Here is a 20,294-nt window from a genome sequence, read left to right as displayed (position 1 = left end):
CCAGTGGAAGGTTGTTTACAGCAGATGTGAGGCACCACCTCTGTTTACCTAAACTGGTCTAGGGGACAAGAAAGAGCATGTAACCTCTGAGTCTTTTGTTAGCACCTCTCTGGGCAACTTTATAGCCCTATTTACCTGTTAACCTAATTTGGTCCTTCCTTCCTGTGACAGCAGCTTTCTGCTATAGTACTAAATTGGGGGGCATTTCAGCCCTGAATACCTAATCTTGTTTATTTCATAGATCTTTGTTCTATACTGGGGCCTTTGCCCCGCCCCCTCTATACCACTTACCTAATCTTGTTTACCCAGACTTGGGTGTGAGCATCCTATGGCTTTGTAATTCTTTATGCCTTATTAACTCATCAGTGCAGGCTCAGGGAATTCCTAAGCTTATTCCCCACAGTTTATGTCCTAAATGTTTTTTTGAAAGAGGTATTTAATAATATAAATTTGTCTCACCCCTATGTAAAAATAAAGGAATAAAATCTCCTTTTTTAAAAAAATGTTTGAGAGACAGAGAGAGAGAGAGAGAGAGAGAGAGAGAGAGAGAGAATGCGTGTGGGGGAGGGGCAGCCAGAGGGGGACAGAGGATCTGAAGCAGGCTCTGTGTGCTGACAGCAGAAAGCCTAATGAGGCCCCGAACTCACAAACCTGACCTGAGCTGAAGTTGGTTAAGTGACTGAGCCACCCAGGTGCCCCAAAGGAATAAAATTTCTTAACAAATACAGAGTATGCTTAACAGTTATCAAGGGAAAAAAATAATCATGTGCTGTATACTTGAACTTTTGAAGAAAATATGCAATTCAGTTTTCCTTTTCAGATTAACATCTACTTGAATTTCTATTGGAAGAACGCATCTAGCATGGCTCACTCCACGTCTGTCCTGCTGCTGGGTTTCCCCCACATCTCAGTTCAGCTGACCAATACTCAGAGAAGCCAACATGCCAAAAGATGGTTAAGTTAAGGGGGTGGGAGAGTGCACAAAAAGGGTGAAGGTAATTAAAAGGTACGAACTTTCAGTTATAAAGTAAGCCATTGGGATGTAATGTACAGTATAGGGACTATAGTTAATGAGACTGTACTACATAATCCAAAGTTGTTAAGAGAGTAGAAAAAACTTTTGTAACTATGGTGATGGATGTTAACTAGACTTACTGTGATGATCATTTTGCAATATTTATATAAATATCAAATCATCATACTGTACACCTGAAACAAATACTATGTTATATGTCAATTATATCTCAATTTAAAAAAAAGATGGCAAATGGAAAGCCATTTGTTCACTCCAATGCCTGGTGCAAGCGATCTGAGTTATCTAAAATTCACTTCAGACTTTCAGACATTTCCTTCTATTTCACACAACACTGTGGGTATGCAAAGCAAGTGGGGAATTCAACTGCACACAGCTGCTTTGACCACAGAACAAAAGGAGTAAGTTCTTCCTGAAGAGAATTACCTCAAGTGGTTGAAACAACTTGATCCTAAGTAAACTTTGACAGGCACCTAGAAAAGATCTCACCTCAGGGAAGGGTGGTTTTTCAGTTTGTTCCAATCACTTTTTGCACATTGAGAGAGCTCTTTAGCTTCTTTCCAGTTCCCATTGGCCATTGCAGTAGAAATGTCACTCAGCATGTGCGCGGCCGCTGCGTATCTGGGGGAAAAGCCCCACACCATCCAAGTTTCAAATGCGAATGAACATTTACATAAAAAATACCACATCTTATCCCCAGGATCTAATTCTGAAGGGTAAGAGTGTGTTTCTGAAAATATAGGGGTTATTTAAATTTGATTCTAGGGGCACCTGGGTGGCTCAGTCAGTTGAGCATCTGACTTTGGCTCAGGTCATGATCTCGCAGTTTGTGGGTTCGAGCCCCGCGTGGGGCTCTGTGCTGACAGCTCAGAGCCTGGAACCTGCTTCGGATTCTGTGTCTTCCTCTCTCTCTGTTCCTCCCCTGCCCACACTCTGTCTCTCTCTCTCTCTCAAAAATAAAGATTAATTTAAATAAATAAATAAATAAATAGATAGATAGATAGATAGATAGATAGATTTGATTCTAATAACAGCATACTACTGCCCTAAAGTAACCTAAAGGAATACAGGCTACCCAGCTAGGAGGAGAAAAACAGTCACACTGTACTATACGTTAACATGTTCCATAGATAAATGTAATATTCATCAGCTCATCATTTCTGATTCTTGGTACTCATTCATTCAGCAATCTGGCAGCAACCATGTAAACAGTAAGTGACTTCAAAGTCACATTAAGGCGTGGATCTGGTAACCTAATCATTTAGGCAGATGTAGCCAGACTTTGGGTGATACCACCCAAAGATGCATTCTTTGGGAGACAGCAATGCTGACAGGTTATGAAACCACTTAGCTGAAGAAAGACAACTCCTCATTGCATCTTTAGATACACCCAAAACAGAGACATTTGCCCAAGTGACACTGTGCATACATGGTCACTGTATTTTGGGCTCACACCTAAAAGAAAAGCACGCACTATCATTGTGTGCAAATGCACTCACATAAAAATAAAAACAAATTGCCTCTAAATGGAAAAATTTGCTCACAAATTTGTAGATCTAATTCTCTTATAAAATGCTATGGGACATTCCCGAGGTCTATAAGAAAGGAGAACACAACAGAGAGAACTGTCTGCAGGCTCGCCCAGCCTGGCAGGAGCACCTCCATGGCCAGGAGTGTCAGGAGCAGGCCCCATACTCCCAGCCTCGTGGCCTCAACAAGCCCCATATTCGAGAGGCCACAGACCCAACCGACCCCCTCATGCCTCATCTCCCCTCATTGCCACTGGAAAGGGTCATCAGCCCTCCTCTCATCCACACCTCCCTGGTGCTGCCAGAACCTCCCACTGGCAGCACCTTTCCCATCTCAACCCCTCCCCCACACCCAGGTGTCTCCTGCCACCTCAGGAGAACAAGGCTCCTTCCCAGCTCCCCCTGCAGCCCTCTCCAGCAGGGGAGGGCTCTTCTCTCAGCCCTCCCCGCCCAGAGACAAATGGAGGAGTCCACCTTTCTTCCCAGCTGCTTCCCAATCACTCTCCCCTCCTTGAAAGCCCCCTATTCCTTGGAAGCCTGTGCTTCTCCTCGAGGGCACCTGCTGTCCTCCTATCTTCTGTCTTGCTCTGCCTCAGGTCTCCAGCCACAATGGCATGTGACTTCAATGTCTGTGAGGATACACAGCACGCTCAGTTTCAAGACCTCCTGGCCAATAACCCTTTACTCACCTCCCTTCTGCTACCCACACCACAGCTGTTCTGAACCTCTGTCTCTGATGCACTGCATCACCCTCAATATCTTCATTTTGAGCATTTCATTCACTGACCTCCACCTCCAATCCTTCCAGCTCTCTTATGATGGCAACAATTCCCCAACTTTGCCAAGACCCACCATGACCCCTTCCCCAGCCATAACCGTGTTCTGTCCTGCAGGCCTCCATGCCCCACCTGGTGTCAACCAGCCACCACTCGCTAGTGAATTCACATTGTTCATCAGGCGCACCCTCATCTAAGTGTCCAGGCTGACCACTCTGAGCCTGTGCCCAGGTCCCTGAATGGTGCTGAAGAAAACCACAGAGCCAGGCTCACTGGCCCCTGCCCGCCCTGCAGGACTGCTCCTTCCTACCTTTGCCTTCCCAGCCACATTCGCCATGCAAGCTTCCCCATCAGACCTCTCCAGCAGGGGCAGAGGCCACTCGAGGGGCCCTCTTGGGTTCTCATCACTGCAGCCTCACCCCTGCCCACACATCTACCCTCCCTCCGGCCCTCTGGACCCCAGACCGTCCCATCTCCCCACAGCTTTCTGCCCTCTGACTATCCCCTCTTTCCTTCTGGCCAGCCTCTCCTTTTCCATCGGTTATCAGTGCTTGAGTGCACAGGCACCCTTGTATCTGCCACCCTTAAAACAGCAGAACAAAACTGCTTGCCCTCATACCCCACTGCAGCAGTGGCTGTTTCAGAGCCATCCTCTGCCTCCCCTTCTTCCCAGAATGGCTGCTGGCATCCCCATCACCCTCCACACATTCCGCTAAAGCGGCTCTTGCGCGGGCCACCAACTACGCACATCTCGCCAAATCCGACAGTTCTACCTCCGGCTCCACATCTACTCAGTCCCCTAGTGACTGCAGACACAAGACTGCCCCTCCTTGACACACTCTTCTCTAGGCTTCCATGCCACACGTGCTCCTAATCTTCCCCCCACTTTCCTGGACACTCCTCCACTCCACCTGACAAACGCTGGCTGCCACGGCCCCTTCCTTCTCTTCCCCCTGAGGGGTCTATCCAGCTCCATGGCTTCCAACACCGTCCACATGGGGTGACTCCAAATGCTCACAGCCTCACCTGAACGGCTAGTGGGCATCCCAAACACCGCTCCCCTCCCAGCACTGCCATCCTTCCCACCGCCTCTCTCCCAATCCCCAGCTCATCGAGGGTACCACCAGCCGAGTCAGAACACTAGAGCCCTCCGTGATTCTCCCACTGTATCTAGTCATAACCATAATCAAGGCTTGTCTCTTATCCTTCCAAAATATCTCACCCATTCACCTCACTGCCACTGCCACCAGTCAAGACCTTAGCCTAGGCCACCAAGTTAGTCAGCCTTCTCGTAGCTTCCCTGGCTTCCTTCCACCCGCTACTCCACAGGATGCTTTCAGAAAATATGAAACAGATCACTCCTCTGCCATAACCTCTTCAATGGCTGCCCACTGCTCAGAGAGCATGACTGAGTCTGTCCAGAGGGCTTCTGAGGCTGAGCATCCCCAGCTCTGCATTCCTGTCTGACCTCTGGGGCTTGCCCTACTGCCCCTAGGACTGTGGCCACAGAGGTCTTCTGAGTTTCTCTGACTCAGCAAGTTGGCTCCTGCCTCAGGGCCTGTTGCACATGCTCCCTGCATGGCTGGCTCCCCCTCAATCTCGAGTCTCAATCCAAATGTTACCTCTCAAGGGGCACTTTCTCTGCAAAGCAAAACTTCCCCGGCCAACCCCTCAATCATCAAAGCACTTTTCACATGCTACAATTATTCTTATTTTCTATCTCCACTAGGAAAACATAACCCCGTGGAGGCAAAACCCCATCTGATCATGTTGTAACCCCACCACTGAGGCACGTAATAGGTACTCAACAATCAACTCATATATGTTGAATAAATGAGAAGAAAGAAAAGACAGGATAAGTTATGTTAAGTACCAAGGTGGCCAAAAAGATTTCTCAGACTAGGTATCATATCACCAGGTATTATATAATTACCATTCCTGAAGTCAGTTAAATCCAATTTCATTAACATGCTAATTTTCTTTGCATAACAAAAGAAGTTTTAATTATTTTTTTTATTTACAGGATACCTACTTTCTCACAAGAATCTAGGATGGTTTAGTTTTTCACCCTGGCTCCCCCACTTTTGAACTTGTCAACCATGGTTATGTCAATAATAGAACTAAAAAGTAATCTCCCTTAGATATACCAGTAATAAGGACAATGATAATACTAGGACATACTAAGCAAACCCCAGGGACCAAGGACTAAGCACTTTACATGTATTAACACAGATCTGGAGGAATACACTATTATTCTCCCTGTGCACAGATGAAGAAACTGAGGCAAAGAATGGTCTTATAGGTCCTTAGTACAGAGAGACCGAAACTTAGTTTCAGCATACACAGTCTCACGAGAGAGAACAGCAGCAAGTCACTAAAAATGAAAAGGTAAAAGACATGGGACAACTCAAACCACAGTAAGGAAATATTCTTATTAGAAGATTTTTTTCCAATCAAACACCAACAAGACAGTGAGCTTCCTGAGAGCTAAGCAAACTGGGCTGGAATCAGTTTACACTGATGCTGCTTTGATTCAATAATTTCAGTAAATTATTTTTTTAAATGTTTATTTGAGAGAGTGAAAGCACAAGCAGGGGAGGGGCAGAGAAAGAGGGAGAAAGAGTACCAAGTAGGCTTCACATTGTCTGCACAGACCATGAGATCATGACCTGAGCAGAAATCAAGAGTCAGATGCTAAACCAACTGAACCACCCAGCCGCCCCCTCAATAAGTTATTTTTTAAAGCACACATTAGACAACACATAACCAACTCTCCTGCAATCAGAGATCAGAATCTATTTCAGTTACATTTGAGTCATAAATCTTAAGTCAAGAATCAAAAGTGCCATTTTAGGAATTCGAATTAATTTTTCTTGTTAAGTGATGGGTTTTTTTTTTTTTAAGGAAATCTAAGTATTTTTTTTTCCTCTAAGACCTATACCACTCTTTACCAAAACCTTCTATGGCCAGTCAAACCAAACATTCACTGAGTCCATGTACCAAAATACATCAGTGATAATTTCTAAACTATCATGTGTGTGATTCAAGTATACAGCACACAAGTTAGTATTCACTTTATCTAAGTCATTATTACATGAAAACATTCATCTTCAGCCTTGTTCGAACCAACAAGATATTCACAAGGCAGGTTTGTTCAAATATCTGTATTTACAAAATGTATCCTGCCGAAGCTATTTGGGAATATAAGCCAGGGAAAAGTTTCTAACTCAAAGCTCATTGGTTTTGGCAACCTTAATCTAGGTATGTTTCTACATTCTCCTTATAGTCTTAGAAACGTACACAAGTGGGACAGAAGGATAACAAAAAACAAAAAACTTCAAAAACTGTTTTGGCTATTGACTTCTGTTTCTACTGTAACTGGTAAATAATAATAATAAAACTTTTATATACATTCAGTCACACAGCTATTATAATGAGTTAATATCATCTTACCTGATGAGATCATCTCTATCTTGGAAGATTTGGGTTTTCCGATTGATGGTGTACCTAGGAAACTCCATTCGGCCAAGATTGACCAAAAGTACAGTAGAAAGCTGTCCCTGACCACCACAGGCAGCTTCCTCGTCTTCCATGGAGTCCGTCAATGAAAATAGCAGCAAGACCCGGGAAAACACAGCCCGAGGGCCTTTACAGACTCTCAGTGACTCTCCTGCCAAATCTTTAGCTCTGAAAAATGTACAACATAGAAATAAATTTCTGGTATTTTTAAAAGCATTTGGATGTTATATTTTACAAATTATTCTCATCTATTAACATTCATTTTTTATACTTTTATTTAAGTTTATTTATTTTGTGAGAGAGGGAGCACGCATGTGTGGGATGGGCAGAGAGAGAGAATCACAGAGAGAGGATCCACACTGACAGTATGGAGCCTGACACATGGCTCAAACTCATGAACATTGAGATCATGACCTGAACTGAAATCCAGAGTCAGATGCCTAACCAATTGAGCCACAAAGGCACCCCTACAAATTACTTTTAGATAAAATAAAGATAAGTTGCATTCATTATTCTAAGCTAAAACAAATCTACCACTTCCAGCTGTGTGACTTTGGAGCATAACTTAACCTCTCTTGGCTCAGAGCCTACCTAGGGACATGGTGAAGATTAAATGAAATGTTATCTCCAAATAGTTTCACACATGGTTTGGCTCAATAAAAGGGCAAGACAGGGTTTACACTGGTCATGAATGTGTGAAATACCAGGAAAACTCATAAAAGTATTACCTATCTGACATGAGCAATTTTCACTTCTTGACAAGTGACAATTCAGATTAAATAATAGTTATTTTTTTTAAATGTCATTATTGGGGTGCTTGGCTAGCTTAGTTAGTAGAGCATGCAACTCTTGATTTTGGGGTTGTGAGCTTGAGCCCCATGTTAGACACAGAGATTACTTTTTTAAAAATTTGAAAAAATAAAACAAAATGTCATTATCAAAGGCTATTGGTTAGGCAGCATATTTTCATGCACCAAGAAGTGGTACCAAGATTTGGTGCTGTTGTGTGTGCAAAGTGGTCCAGAGGCATCTCCACTCCAGGGTAACCTCTGTAAATCCTGGTTTGATTCTGGATCCCTTCAAGGTAGGTTTGGAGGTCTGAATTAAATTCAGGGCTACATGGACCCTCTAGCTCTCACAACTTGGATACCATCTAGAACAGTGTTTCTCAGGGCACCTGGGTGGCTCAGTTGGCTCAGTTGGTTAAGCATGTGACTTTTGATTTCAGCTCAGATGATGATCTCATGGTTCATGGGATCAAGCCTTACATCAGGCTCTGTGCTGATAGCACTGAGCCTGCTTGGGATTCTCTCTCTCCTTTCTCTCTGCCCCTCCCACATGCACACTCACTCTCTCTCTCAAAATAAATACATAAACATTAAAAAAAATAGATCAACGTTTCTCAAACTTGGCACTATTGAGATCTGGGCAAAATTCTTTGCTGGGGAGGAGAGCACTGCTACGGGAGGAGGGTATTCATTACAGGATACTCAGCAGCATCACTGGCCTCACTAAATGCTAGCAGCACCCACTTCCCTCTTCATCATGACAATCAAAAATACCTCCAGATGTTCCCTGGAGAGCAAAGTCACCCCCCAGAAGCTATTAATCTAAAAGAAGTGGTGCATCTCTAGGGGTGTTGTAGGAATTGATGCCACCACCAGAGGCATGAGGGGACAGGGGTGAGATTCTTATCACACCACCATTTAATTGAGAACCACTCATCCACAGAGACTGATAAAAAGAGTCCAATTCCTCCATCTTCATTCAGAGCCTCAGCAATGCAGTCAGCCAAGTCTCCGAGTTCAGAAGGAACCATAAAACATGGTAAAATGAACAGTGATTATCTACTGGGATGAAGAAAGTGTAAATGATGTGCCTTTTTCTGTTTCTTCATGATAACCGCAGAGTAAGATAACAAGACACTGGCCTCACATGGGGCTGTCAGAGACAGATCTCAGTGCAAGGCTCTAAAACAAAATGAAGAAATAAAGTACAGTCTTGAAGGACAGTGATTTTAGTACAACTAAAATAGCCTTGAGAATCTTATGCTCCTACAAGTCCAAAGTTAGGAATAAAAAAAAAAAAAGTTAACCTTATTTCTTTTATTTCTGTTCATATGCTTAGTGCTTATACTGAGAGAGTGTTGCTTGCTAATTTTAATGTTCACTTACTTATAAAATGTTATATAAGGTTAACAAAAAATATGTAATGAATACAATTATAGAAAGGACTTAGAATGCAGGATACAAAATCAATGTACAGAAATCTGCTGCATTTCTATATAACAATTATGAAGCAACAGAAAGAAATTAAGAAAACAACCTCATTTACAATGGCACCAAAAATAATAAGGTACCTAGGAATAAACCTAACCAAAGAGGTGAAAGACCTGTACTCTGAAAACTATAAAACACTGATAAAAGAAACTGAAGAGACATTCCACGCCCATGGATTGGAAGAACAAATATTGTTAAAAGTCTGTAGTACCCAAAGCAATCTACACATTTAATGCCATTCCTGTCAAAGTACCAACAGCATTTTTCACAGAACTAGAACAAACAAGCTTAAAATTTGTATGGAACCACAGAAAACTCAAATAGCCAAAGCAATCTTGAAAAAGAAAAGCAAAGCTGGAGACATCACAAGTGCAGAGCTCGAGTTATATTACAAAGCTGTAGTAATCCATAATCCTTACACCCAATGTGGGGCTTGAACTCACAGCCCCGAGATCAAGAGTCCCATGCTCTACCAACCGAGCCAGCCAGGCACCGACAAAGCCGTAGTAATCCAAACAGTATGGTACTGGCACAAAAACAGACACATAGATCAATAGAACAGAAAATCCAGAAATAAACCTACAATGATATGGTCAATTAATCTTGACAAAGCAGGAAAGAATATCCAATGGGAAACAGTCTCTTCAACAAATGGTGTTGGGAAAACTAGACAGCAACACGCAGAAGAATAAAAAATGAAACCACTTCCTTACACCATACATGAAAATAAATTCAAAATGGATTAAAGACCTAAATGTGAGTCAGGAAATCAAAAAACCTTAGAGGAGACAGGCAGTAACCCCTTTGACATTGGCTATCGCAACTTCTTACTAGTTATGTCTCCTGAGGCAAGGGAAACAAAAGCAAAAATAAACTATTGGGACTACATCAAAATAAAAAACTTCTGCACAGCAAAAGAAATAATCAACAAAACTAAAAGACAATCTATCGGATGGGAGAAGATATTTGCAAATGTCATATCAAATAGTATCCAAAATCCATAAATAACATACAAAACTCAATACCCAAAAAATAAATAATACAATTTAAAAATGAACAGAAGATATGAACAGACATTTCTCCAAAGAAAACATTCAGATGGCCAACACATGAAAAGATGCTCATCATCACTTACCATCAGGGAAATGCAAATCAAAACTACAAGGAGAGGGCACTGGGGTGGCTTAGTCAGTTAAGCGTCTCTTAGTTTCAACTCAGGTCATGATACCACGGTTTTGTGAGTTCAAGCCCTACATCAGGCTCTGCGCAGGCAGTGCAGAGCCTGCTTGGTATTCTTTCTCTCTCCCTCTCTCTGCCCCTTTCCTACTTGCTCTCTGTCTCTCTCAAAATAAGTAAATAAACTTAAAAAAAAACTACAATGAGCTATCACCTCACACCTGTCAGAACAGCTGAAATCAACAACACAAGAAACAACAGGTGTTGGCAAGGATGTGGAGAAAGGTGAACTCTTCTGCACTGCTGGTGGGAATGCAAAGTAGTGCAGCCACCCTGGAACAGAGTATGGAAGTTTCTCAAAAAGTTAAAAATAGAACTAGAGGAGGATCCAGCAACTGCACTACTAGGTATCTACCCAAAGAATACAAAAATACTAATTCGAAGGGATATATGTGCCCGGTGATTATTGAAGCATCATTTACAACAGCCAACTTATGGAAGCAGTCCAAGTATCCATCAACTAATGAATGAATAAAGATGTGGTATAAGTATACAATGGAATATTATTCAGCCATAAAAAAGAATGAAATTGTGCCATTTGCAACAATGTGGATACAGCCAGAGAGTATAATGATAAGTGAAATAATTCAGCCAGAAAAGACAAATACCATGTCATTTCACACATACATGAAATTTAAGAAATAAAACCAACAGCGAGCAAAAGGAAAAAAATAAGAGGGAGGAGAAATCAAGAAACAGACTCTTAATTACAGAGAACAAACTGATGGTTACCAGAGAGAAGGGAAGTGTGGGGATAGGTTAAATATGTGTTGGGGATTAAACAGGGCACTTGTGATGAGCACCAGAGGGTGTTGAATAGAAGTACTGAATCATTATATTGTACACCTGAAACTAATATAATATTGTGTTAACTGGAAGTAAAATAAAAACTTTAAAAACAACTTAAAAAGAAAGGACTTTGAAGAGATTTAACATACTACAACCATGTGGATCTTAAAGCCAATTAACTCTAAATACATAATTAAAATATTTTTTTAAAAAGATACAGTATAAACTTTTTGAAGTGTCAGTAGTGACAATTTTCTTAATAATTTTTTATACCTATGTTTTATAAAAGAGTAGTATTTATAATATCTTCCCAACAAAGATGGGCTCTTGTCAAGTAACAGCTGAAAGTTACCTGTGCACAAGCACATGTATATCTTTGTGTGTATTCAGATACACACAACATATATATTATACAAAATAAATAACACTGACACTGTTTTGAAGTATTTTCAAAAGCATCACTCACTTCATCCTCAACAATTCCAGAACAATGGACTCCCAGACTAAAGTTATTATAGTTGTATTTTATAGATCATGTGAGCAGAAAAAATAAATTCTTAAAGTTTTCACATTTTTCCCAAACTGAAACAGTTCAAGGTTGTCACAAAAGCTAAAGAGGGGTGTCTGGGTGGCTCAGTCAGTTAAGCATCAAACCCTTGATTTCAGCTCAGGTCATAGACTCACAGTTCATGACATCAAGCCTCACGTTGGGTTCTGTGCTGGTAGTATGAAGCCTGCTTGGGATTCTCTCTCCCTCTCTCTCTGTCTCTGCCCCTCCCCAACTCATGCCCACCCATGCTCTCCTTCTCTCTGCCTCTCTCAAAATAAAAAAAAATTAAAAAAAAGCAAAAGAAACAAACCACAGTTTTTAGTAAATTTTATGTCTAAACTCAAAAATAGTTGCATATTAAGACTGACAGATTACACTTCAATAAAAGTTGACTAAAATAAATATTTGACTGAATAGTTTACCCTCAAATCCTGTAGGAACAGTAGCCAAAACTGCATTTTTCTTGAATAATAAAATACTAGAATTTACTAAAGGCCTATTGCCTCCTAATTTTTCTTGGTCCTAGAAATTTCTTGCTCCAAATATAGTACTACAAGAATTATAAATAATAAACCAAGAAAGAATCCAGGCTATTGTAATAAGCCTTATAATACTCTTTTGACTTCTTAATCTAACCGCAACTGAAACAAGTAATTATATTTTGAAAAAATGTACTGTTATAATAAGTTAATATGTGCTATCAACATTTTAAATGCTTTTATTGTTATGACGGTCAACAAAACCTTTTTAAAATCACGGCACCGATTCCAGACTGATTTTTTCCCCAAGTGCAGACTGAAGGCTGTTTGGCCAATTTGAGAAAGGTGTCCACGAGTTGCTGTTTCTGTCCATTGGGATTCACCAAGTGGAAGGTCTTGGCCAGGGTTTTTAGTTCAGGAGCAGAAAGCAGTTCAAGCACTTCAGAGAGTTCTTGCAACTCAGACTCTGAAATGGATTTAAAAAAAAGAAAAAAAGTTAAACATAGTTTTACGGAATTTTACTATTTTCTAGCTCTATTTACTTTAAGAAGAATGAAGCTTAGTTATATGCAAATATAATGGAATTCTACTGCAGAAATTGTAATTAGTTTGCCAAAGCAATTATTAAAGAATATAGAGGGGCACTTGGGTGGCTCAGTTGGTTAAGCGTCTGGCTCTTGATTTCAGCTCAGGTCATGATCTCATGGTTTGTGAGGTTCTGTGCTGACAGCCTGGAGTCTGCTTGGGATTCTCTCTCCCTACCTCTCAGCCCCTCCTTCTCCCACCCCTTGCACGTATGCACACATGCTCTCTCTCAAAATAAATAAACACAAAAAAAAAGAATATGGAAAATAGATACCTCATAAAAGTTATAAATTAATAGAATTTCTCACTAAAAAAACAAAGGAAAATAAAATAAAGACACATATGGATAGCCATTATAGCTTGCACATTCTCCTTAAAAACTCACTGGTATATTTGCTCTCGGATTACAAACCCTTCAAATGGACCTCTCCCAAAGCTGACCATCAGCTCTCCTCCCTCCCCACAGGCCTCTTCATGGATTCACTCACTCAACATACATGGATATGTCTGCTATTATAGGCCCCAGACATCACCCTAGACCCAGGATGCAGCTGAATCAGACTTGGCTGGTATCTGCCTTCTAGGCATTTACAGCTTAGGGCAGTGCCTTTTTCCTCCACTCAGCAAGTACCTAGTGGGTGTACACTGCATGCCAAGTAATCTTCTATGGCCCAGGGCACACTACAATGACCAAAACAAGTCCTGGTCCACAAGGAGCTCAGCTCCTAGCATAATAAGCAAGTATATAGGTCAGGTGGGGATAACGGTTATAACGAAAATAAAACTGGCTATGGCCAAGCAAACATGGCAGGGAGCAAGTGGTCAGGCAAATGTCTGATGACGTGACACAGAGCACAGCTGGATGAAATGAGCCGTGTGGCAGCAAGTACAAGGCTCTGAAAGAGGAGTGCACTCAGCATGCTGAAGAACACCAAGGAGCGCTCTGTGGCCATGACAGAGCAGGAGGGGCAGCCAGAGCCAGGTCCCACAGGGTTGTGCAGATCGAGGGCAAAACTCGGACTTGACTGAGTGCAACAGTGAGCCACGGGGGTTCTGGTTTTGTTGCCTAAAGGTCATTTAAAGGTAAGTCAAGGCTCACCTGCAGCGGTCACCTGGCATGCCTGTTAAACTTGTGGATTTATGAATCTGCATCAAATCCTCCAGGTGGGGACAGGAGCTCCCAGGTGACACTATGGCACTGACGCGTGGGAAGCAGTGCTCCAAGCAGGGGTCCGAGTCCCACTGCCTAATCCTTCACGTTCAAGCCTCTTCACTGAGCATCCATGTCTTCCCCCAGGCCCGCCACATCACCTAACCTCACTTTACTAACTGCTCTCCACTACAAACCAACACACAGAAACCACCTGGCTCTGGCTTGATTTGCTTATTTCAGTCTACACTGTCAGCAACTACCAAAGACTCACATTCTTCCTCCACCTACGTTTCCAGTACAACACTGCATTCAGTACAGGTAGGTGCTTAATGAATCTACTGATAAGACAACCATAGTTATCTAATAGTCTCATAGGCCTAAGTCAATGAACTTCTGAGGCAATCAACTTATAAACTATAAGGGCTGTATATGCGTGCATGTAGGGGTAGATGAAGCTTTTAGAGGCAATATTAACTTCAAGCAAACCAGCTTTATTCTATCACAAAGATAAGGCATCTGAATGAGTCAGATTCTTGCTGGAAGGTGAGAGCTGAGAAGGGATGAGTTTCTTCAGTGGACCACGGCCACCTATCTATCCAGAGAGGACTTTTATCGTCCTAAATACGAAACAGCCAAGAAAACAACAGTGGTCTTAACACAGGCTAAGAATGGCTTTAACATGAATAATCTGTTGTCCTAAGGTTAAAAATTCAATTAAAAAAAAAAATTACTATTTACCAGGCACCAACCAGGAGATGACACCATCCTGGTATCACCATCATTCTGCAGAAACTTAGTTATTCGTGTCATATTTTCATTTTACATTTCCTTTGACTAATCATACCTGTCTGCAGAAAGCCTGCTTGCTGCAATTCTCCAATCACAGGTGTTAAGTCAGGAGCAATCTCTTCATATTCCAATTTATTCATCTTAATCCAGCCAAATTTACGTTGAAAAAGTCTTACGTATAACTTCTGACCACTAGCTGCAAGAAAAGTCGTGAAAACTCTCTTCTCAAAACAACATACATTCACTTTTTAAAACTGAATACAACATATTCTATTAGAAATACACTTATGCTTATTCAACTGATCACCCAAGAACATCTTTTTCTTCCTTTGGAAAATACAATTTATTTCATATAGAAGTCCCAATGGAGATGTCTCCTTGTCCTGTGTGCCTGCCACCATAGGACAATAAGAATATCCAGGATGGGACCAGCCCTGCCACTTCTGAATTATACAAATCTATGAACCTTACTGAGACTCCATTTTCTCTTCTGTTAAAAAAGTGGGGGTGGGATGGGGCAATAACACCATCTTCCCAATGTTGCTGAAAAGATTAAACAAGATGAGGCATTCGATGATTGGTGTGTAAACAACAAAAAATCTCCAAAGTTGGTCATGGTTATTGGCCATTTTAAAACTTCTAAGTACCAGGTTTCCCATTGTCTAACCACCAACATTTTTACTCCATCAGAGAAGCCCTACCCAGAATTCCAGTTATTTTATTCTCCGCTTTCAGCTTAATATGAACTATTCTATCGTTGGCTGAAAATAATCTGAAAAGATTTTCAAAATTCGTCTAGCATTGGTAGGGCAGCCATCTCTAACTTGGTGATCTTGGCTAAGTTATTTAATTAACCTGGTCAGTTTTCCTGTTATCTGGATTATCTTCAAATTTCTGCCAATTCTAAAATGGTGTAACTGTATTTCTTAAATCTTCACCCCCTTTTTTTCCTTAAAGAGGAAAATTCAATTAGCAGTACTTATTTTCACACAGAGACACTGAAGATTATTCTCTGTGGGGAGCCATACACAAGAATCTGCAGAAATTCCATTCAGGAAACTATTCATTCTTCTCAATTATACAGAAGCACAGAGCCATGGACTACTCAAATGCTCACATGAATACAACCAGCACCCAACTAAAGATCTGTAACTTCCATGGACAGAAGAGTCAATGTGGTGTCATTTATGTCCATGTTCTGGTGAGGACAGCATAAGTAGAAACTGAGGCTGTGAGGATAATTAATGCAACTGTGCCTAGAGAAGTATTACTCGCATGTCAAAGCTATTGCTAAGCTATTGCTAAGAATACCGTAATTCCATTGTGTGCATTTAAAACAAAAACCTTTCTCTTGAACATTCCTGGCAATGTTTAAGATTTTTTTTTTTAACTCTACTGAAGAGTCCCACGTGACTACAAATTATGACAGGTCAGTGTAGCTCCCAAGTAAGCATTTCCTACCTCAGAAGGGACTCAGTTCCATAAAGCCATCATGGCCCTTTGGATTAGCAATGCAACAAGGGTGGCTTTTGCTCCAAATGTGCACTATCGGCTCAGAGCCACCACTGGCTGCCAAGGAACTGAGGCAGACCATTATTTTTAAATGCACCAATTTAGCCTGAAAGTTTCCAATTCCTCCACACCCTGACCTTAAAAGGCAGAGTCAAAAATCCTAAAATTGAAGGAAAAAATAAGCCTTAATATACTTTGGTTTGTTCTTTCCTGTATTTTACTTCAGTTTTGAGAAAATGGTGTGTAAAAACAATAAAACAACCTAAATTAAGCTTGATTACATGCTCAAAAGCAAAGAATACTTTTCTAAGTCACAAAGGTTATTTTTTTTAACCTGGAAAAGGCTGTTTTACAACCATCAAATATACATATAAAGGAAAAACAGATGCTTCCATTATAACCAAATTACAGCTTGTAAGGATGATACTGCAGAAGCAGACATCACCGGACACAAAATCTCTTTTTCATGCATGTTCTTCTCAAACCTTGTGGCTGGCTGATTCCCAGGAGCATTCCCAGAGGACTCACAGAACCACACTGACTCCTTGTGGTCATTAGGTTACTGCCCAAATCAGGCCAGCAAATGAAAAACAAAAACTTGAAAGCACACAAGCTTGATACCTGATAATTGATGAAATTTAGTTACAATTCCCCTCTCATGTTCATCAAAGAGCATCCTATCTTCTTCATTCTCAAATACAGCTCTCAGCACCACGAGGAAACTCCGAAGGTAGTAAGGATGACTTGGTGGTACTGTAATTGTTTTACCAGGAACATCACAGCTTGACCCCTGCTCCAAAGGAATTCCGCAAGTGATTTCATTCTTTAAGTCACTGTCACCTTCCAGAGAAAGGTCCTGGATGTTATGCCCTTTAGAATCATCATGTGTAGGACTATCAGACTTTGCCTCCCAATTTGACAACTGTGTTTTAGTTTCTGAAGCAACAGTCACTTTCACTTCTTCACAACTACCTGCCTCACATTTTTCAACATCTTGATTATCTACTCCTTTGATGCTCTCCCACTTTGCAAGACTGTGCTCTGAAGTAGACTTCAATGTATTCCCAAGAGTTAAATCTGGTGAAAATAACATAGCAGCATTATCTGAGAAGGCAGGGCCAAGGGGTGATCTCTCATATTCCTGGGTAGCCTTTTGGCTTTCAGCTTCCATTATTTTTGTGCCTTCTACAGTATGTTCAGATGTACTCTGCTCCTTAAGAGAATCACAGGCAAACACATTTTCCTTTTGAGAACTGTTCTCCAAAATTTGATCCTTGTCCTCAGTCTCTGAACAGTTATCAACCAGGGTCCTAACCATTGTGGATGAGGAACTCTGTGGACTCTTATTGGCAAATTCCTCATTCTTATCTATTGCTCTTTTAGCCTCTGTGTATCTTCTGGACAATTTAGATGACAGGCTTCCCAAAGTAATGACTTTCACATTATGATGTCTCAGCTTATCTTGATTTTTGCACCCCAAATCATCATTATTTTTAAAGTAGGGGCTGGTCTGCTGTTTTACGCCCATTTTTGCTGAATCACTTTGGTCAGGGGTTAAACTTATCTTTGATGGTGACAACTTTCCTGGCGTTACATCTTCTAACACAATATTGGTTAAATCTACTGTAGGCACATGTGAATTTGTTAAGTCAACATGCCTCTGATCAACTGGAGTGATGTCATCATTGTTAGCACACTTTTCATCAAGATGCCGGTTTAAATCATATCTCTGCACCATTTTACTACAAACAGGGCAGGCAAGCTTAGTAGGTGGTGCATTGTTAAAAAATGAAATAATAGAGTTACATTCTTTTGTTTTAGTTTTACTGGCTGATAAACTTCTACGAGGTCTTTTCTTCGCAGGAGCTTTCCCTTCTGACATCATGAGTATTAGAAAAACTGGGTGTTTCCAGTAATAAAACCCAGGATATCACTGGAAAAAGACAACAATGGTTTACTTTTACTTCCCTGTCTTGAAACAATACAAAGGGGGATTCTATTTGGCTTCATGTTTTTCATTTAGTCAATTTCTTCTTCCTACAAAATAAAACACATGTGGATTAAAAACACTTTAATGAATTCAACAACAGAGTGGAAAACAGTAAAACGTGCAATGGCAGTATCCCTTGAGAGAAGGAAAATCCTGGGCTTGGCACAGAAGACCCAAGGCTCTACTCCCAGCTCTACACGCAATCTCCGTGTGACCCTTACCCATAAAATGACGGCAATAGGCTCCGCAGGGATATTTTCTCAGACTTAAGATCTAAAATTACCCATTTTTTAAAAGGGAAAATTTGACTATTCCAGATCCCCCTTTGAAAACTACTGCATCAGTGGCTTTTTCCGGGCCAGAGAATGCCTGTCTGCCCGATCCCCGGAGTCATTCCGGCCTCACTGCCCTGCATGGATAAACTCCACCGCCCCCCCCCCCCCCCCCCCGCCAAGTCACAGACATCTGTCAACACGCATGGGTCCCCCGTGCAGCTATGGCCACCGCACCTCTGAGGCTCGGGGGAGGACGATCCCACTGGGGCCGCGTGCGCGCACGTGGGACGCGCACCTGGGCTCCGCCAAGGTGCCCGCCCTGTCGCCCTCTTTCACCCTCCCTCCCCGCCGCCCCTAGCCTCCCGCGGTCTCCCCTCCCGCGCGCCGGCCTGCCGGCGACCCCAGCCGGCCACCCCACTCCTCCCACCGGGCTCCGCGCGCCCAGGCATTCCCAGCCGATCCCCGCATCTCGGCTCGCCATAGGCTCGGCAAGTGGAGGCCCGAGTGATCGATCCCTCTTTCCTTCCAGGTTAAAGGCTCCTTCCATCCAGAGTGACCGAGTCCAGCCGAGCGGTGCAGGGAGGTCCGGGAACCTCCACTCTCCACGCCTGGAGACCCCTGCACGTGCACTCGGAGGGAGCCTCTGGCATCAGTCGTTGGGAAGGTTGCCCGTGGGGGCCGCGCTCAGCGTCAGAAGGGGCTTGCTGGGAGCAGATGCACACGGGGGCTCCACCGACCGGGCGCCCGCGAGTTCGCGCGGTGGGCTCAGTAGCTGGGCATTCCCAAAGATGAGCTGCTCGCCGCCTTGCTAGATGTGAATAACCTCCAGAGCAAAGGAACAATAAAACGAAGTCAAGTCGTTAGGGAGCAGTGAATTGGGGGTGTTCATTACTTCCGTTTTTCATATGGTTTAATTGTGAAGCCATGCAGTTAAATGTATAATAACATATTTAACGGGGCGCCAGAGTGGCTCATTCGGTAAGCATCCGACTTCGGCTCAGGCCATGATCTCGAGGTTCATGGGTTTGAGCCCCGTGTTGGACTCTGTGCTGACAGCTCGGAGCCTGGAGCCTGCTTCGGATTCTGTGTCTCCCCCTCTCTTTGCCCCTCCCATGCTCATGCTCTGTCTCTATCTCTTAATAATAAATAAACGTTAAAATTTTTTGAAAAAAAAATTAGATATTTAACAACAGAAATTGGTAACTGAAAGATAAAGTGTATCACTCAGCTCTTCAGCACGGTTACCAGCTGCTTCCAGCATCCCCATGAATGACCCAGAATGTAAGCAGAAATTTCTAAGTACAGGGGGCACTTTACCAGTGTGGTCCTTTACCAGTGCTCTCCACAGTGGTCAGCACTGTGTAATTACTCTGTAAATACATATCGAATGAACATGGATAAATGAACAAGTCAAAGAGAAAAGGAACATGAATAGGGAATTCACCAACAAATATGTATTAAGTGCCTACCTCGTGTTCTTGATGCTCAAAATATGGCAGCGAACAGAAATGAGGAATAGGGGGTGGGGGGGAATCCCCTGCCTTCATGGAGCATATATTCTGGTGAAGAAAGACAAAACAATAAATAATGCAGAGAATTAAGGGGGAGAACTTCGAAGAAAAAACTGGGAACATCAGGGTGAGGACGGAGATGAGAATTACAGTATGAAAGAGTGGTAAGGAAAGGCTCCACAGAAAAGGTAATCTTTGAGCAGACTTGAAGGAAGTAAGGCAGTGAATACTTGAGAGGAGAGAATTGTAGACAGATGAAACAGCAACAGCCTCTCCCTGAGGTAGAAGT

General features: G+C 42.2%; 1 protein-coding gene across 9 annotated transcripts in view; it reads right to left on the bottom strand.

Annotated features, from left to right (window-relative positions):
* The window catches only part of FAN1 (FANCD2 and FANCI associated nuclease 1), a 33,924-nt gene extending 14,999 nt beyond the window's left edge, over positions 1–18,925 (bottom strand). For 4 of the 9 annotated variants that reach the window (XR_009263921.1, XM_058736814.1, XM_058736816.1 and 1 more), the window contains exons 1-6: positions 18,729–18,925; positions 16,851–18,266; positions 14,773–14,913; positions 12,455–12,656; positions 6,792–7,025; positions 1,523–1,654 (exon numbers count right to left, since the gene is read on the bottom strand). Coding sequence is in view for 8 of the 9 variants with exons in the window: in XM_058736814.1 (XP_058592797.1) it covers positions 1,523–1,654; positions 6,792–7,025; positions 12,455–12,656; positions 14,773–14,913; positions 16,851–18,114 (1,973 nt within the window). In the remaining variant the exon portion in view is untranslated. Of the gene's footprint in view, positions 1–1,522; positions 1,655–6,791; positions 7,026–12,454; positions 12,657–14,772; positions 14,914–16,850; positions 18,267–18,440; positions 18,604–18,728 lie in introns of those variants that run through there. The other 5 variants (XM_058736818.1, XM_058736819.1, XM_058736820.1 and 2 more) reach the window with 2 other exon arrangements.
* Between the last annotated feature and the right edge of the window lie 1,369 nt (positions 18,926–20,294).

This window comes from Neofelis nebulosa, chromosome 7 (genome assembly GCF_028018385.1).
Source record: "Neofelis nebulosa isolate mNeoNeb1 chromosome 7, mNeoNeb1.pri, whole genome shotgun sequence".
In the NCBI taxonomy this organism is placed as follows: domain Eukaryota; kingdom Metazoa; phylum Chordata; class Mammalia; order Carnivora; family Felidae; genus Neofelis; species Neofelis nebulosa.
The sequence above is the reverse complement of the archived record's forward strand: the minus strand, read 5'-3'. Positions and strand labels throughout refer to the sequence as shown.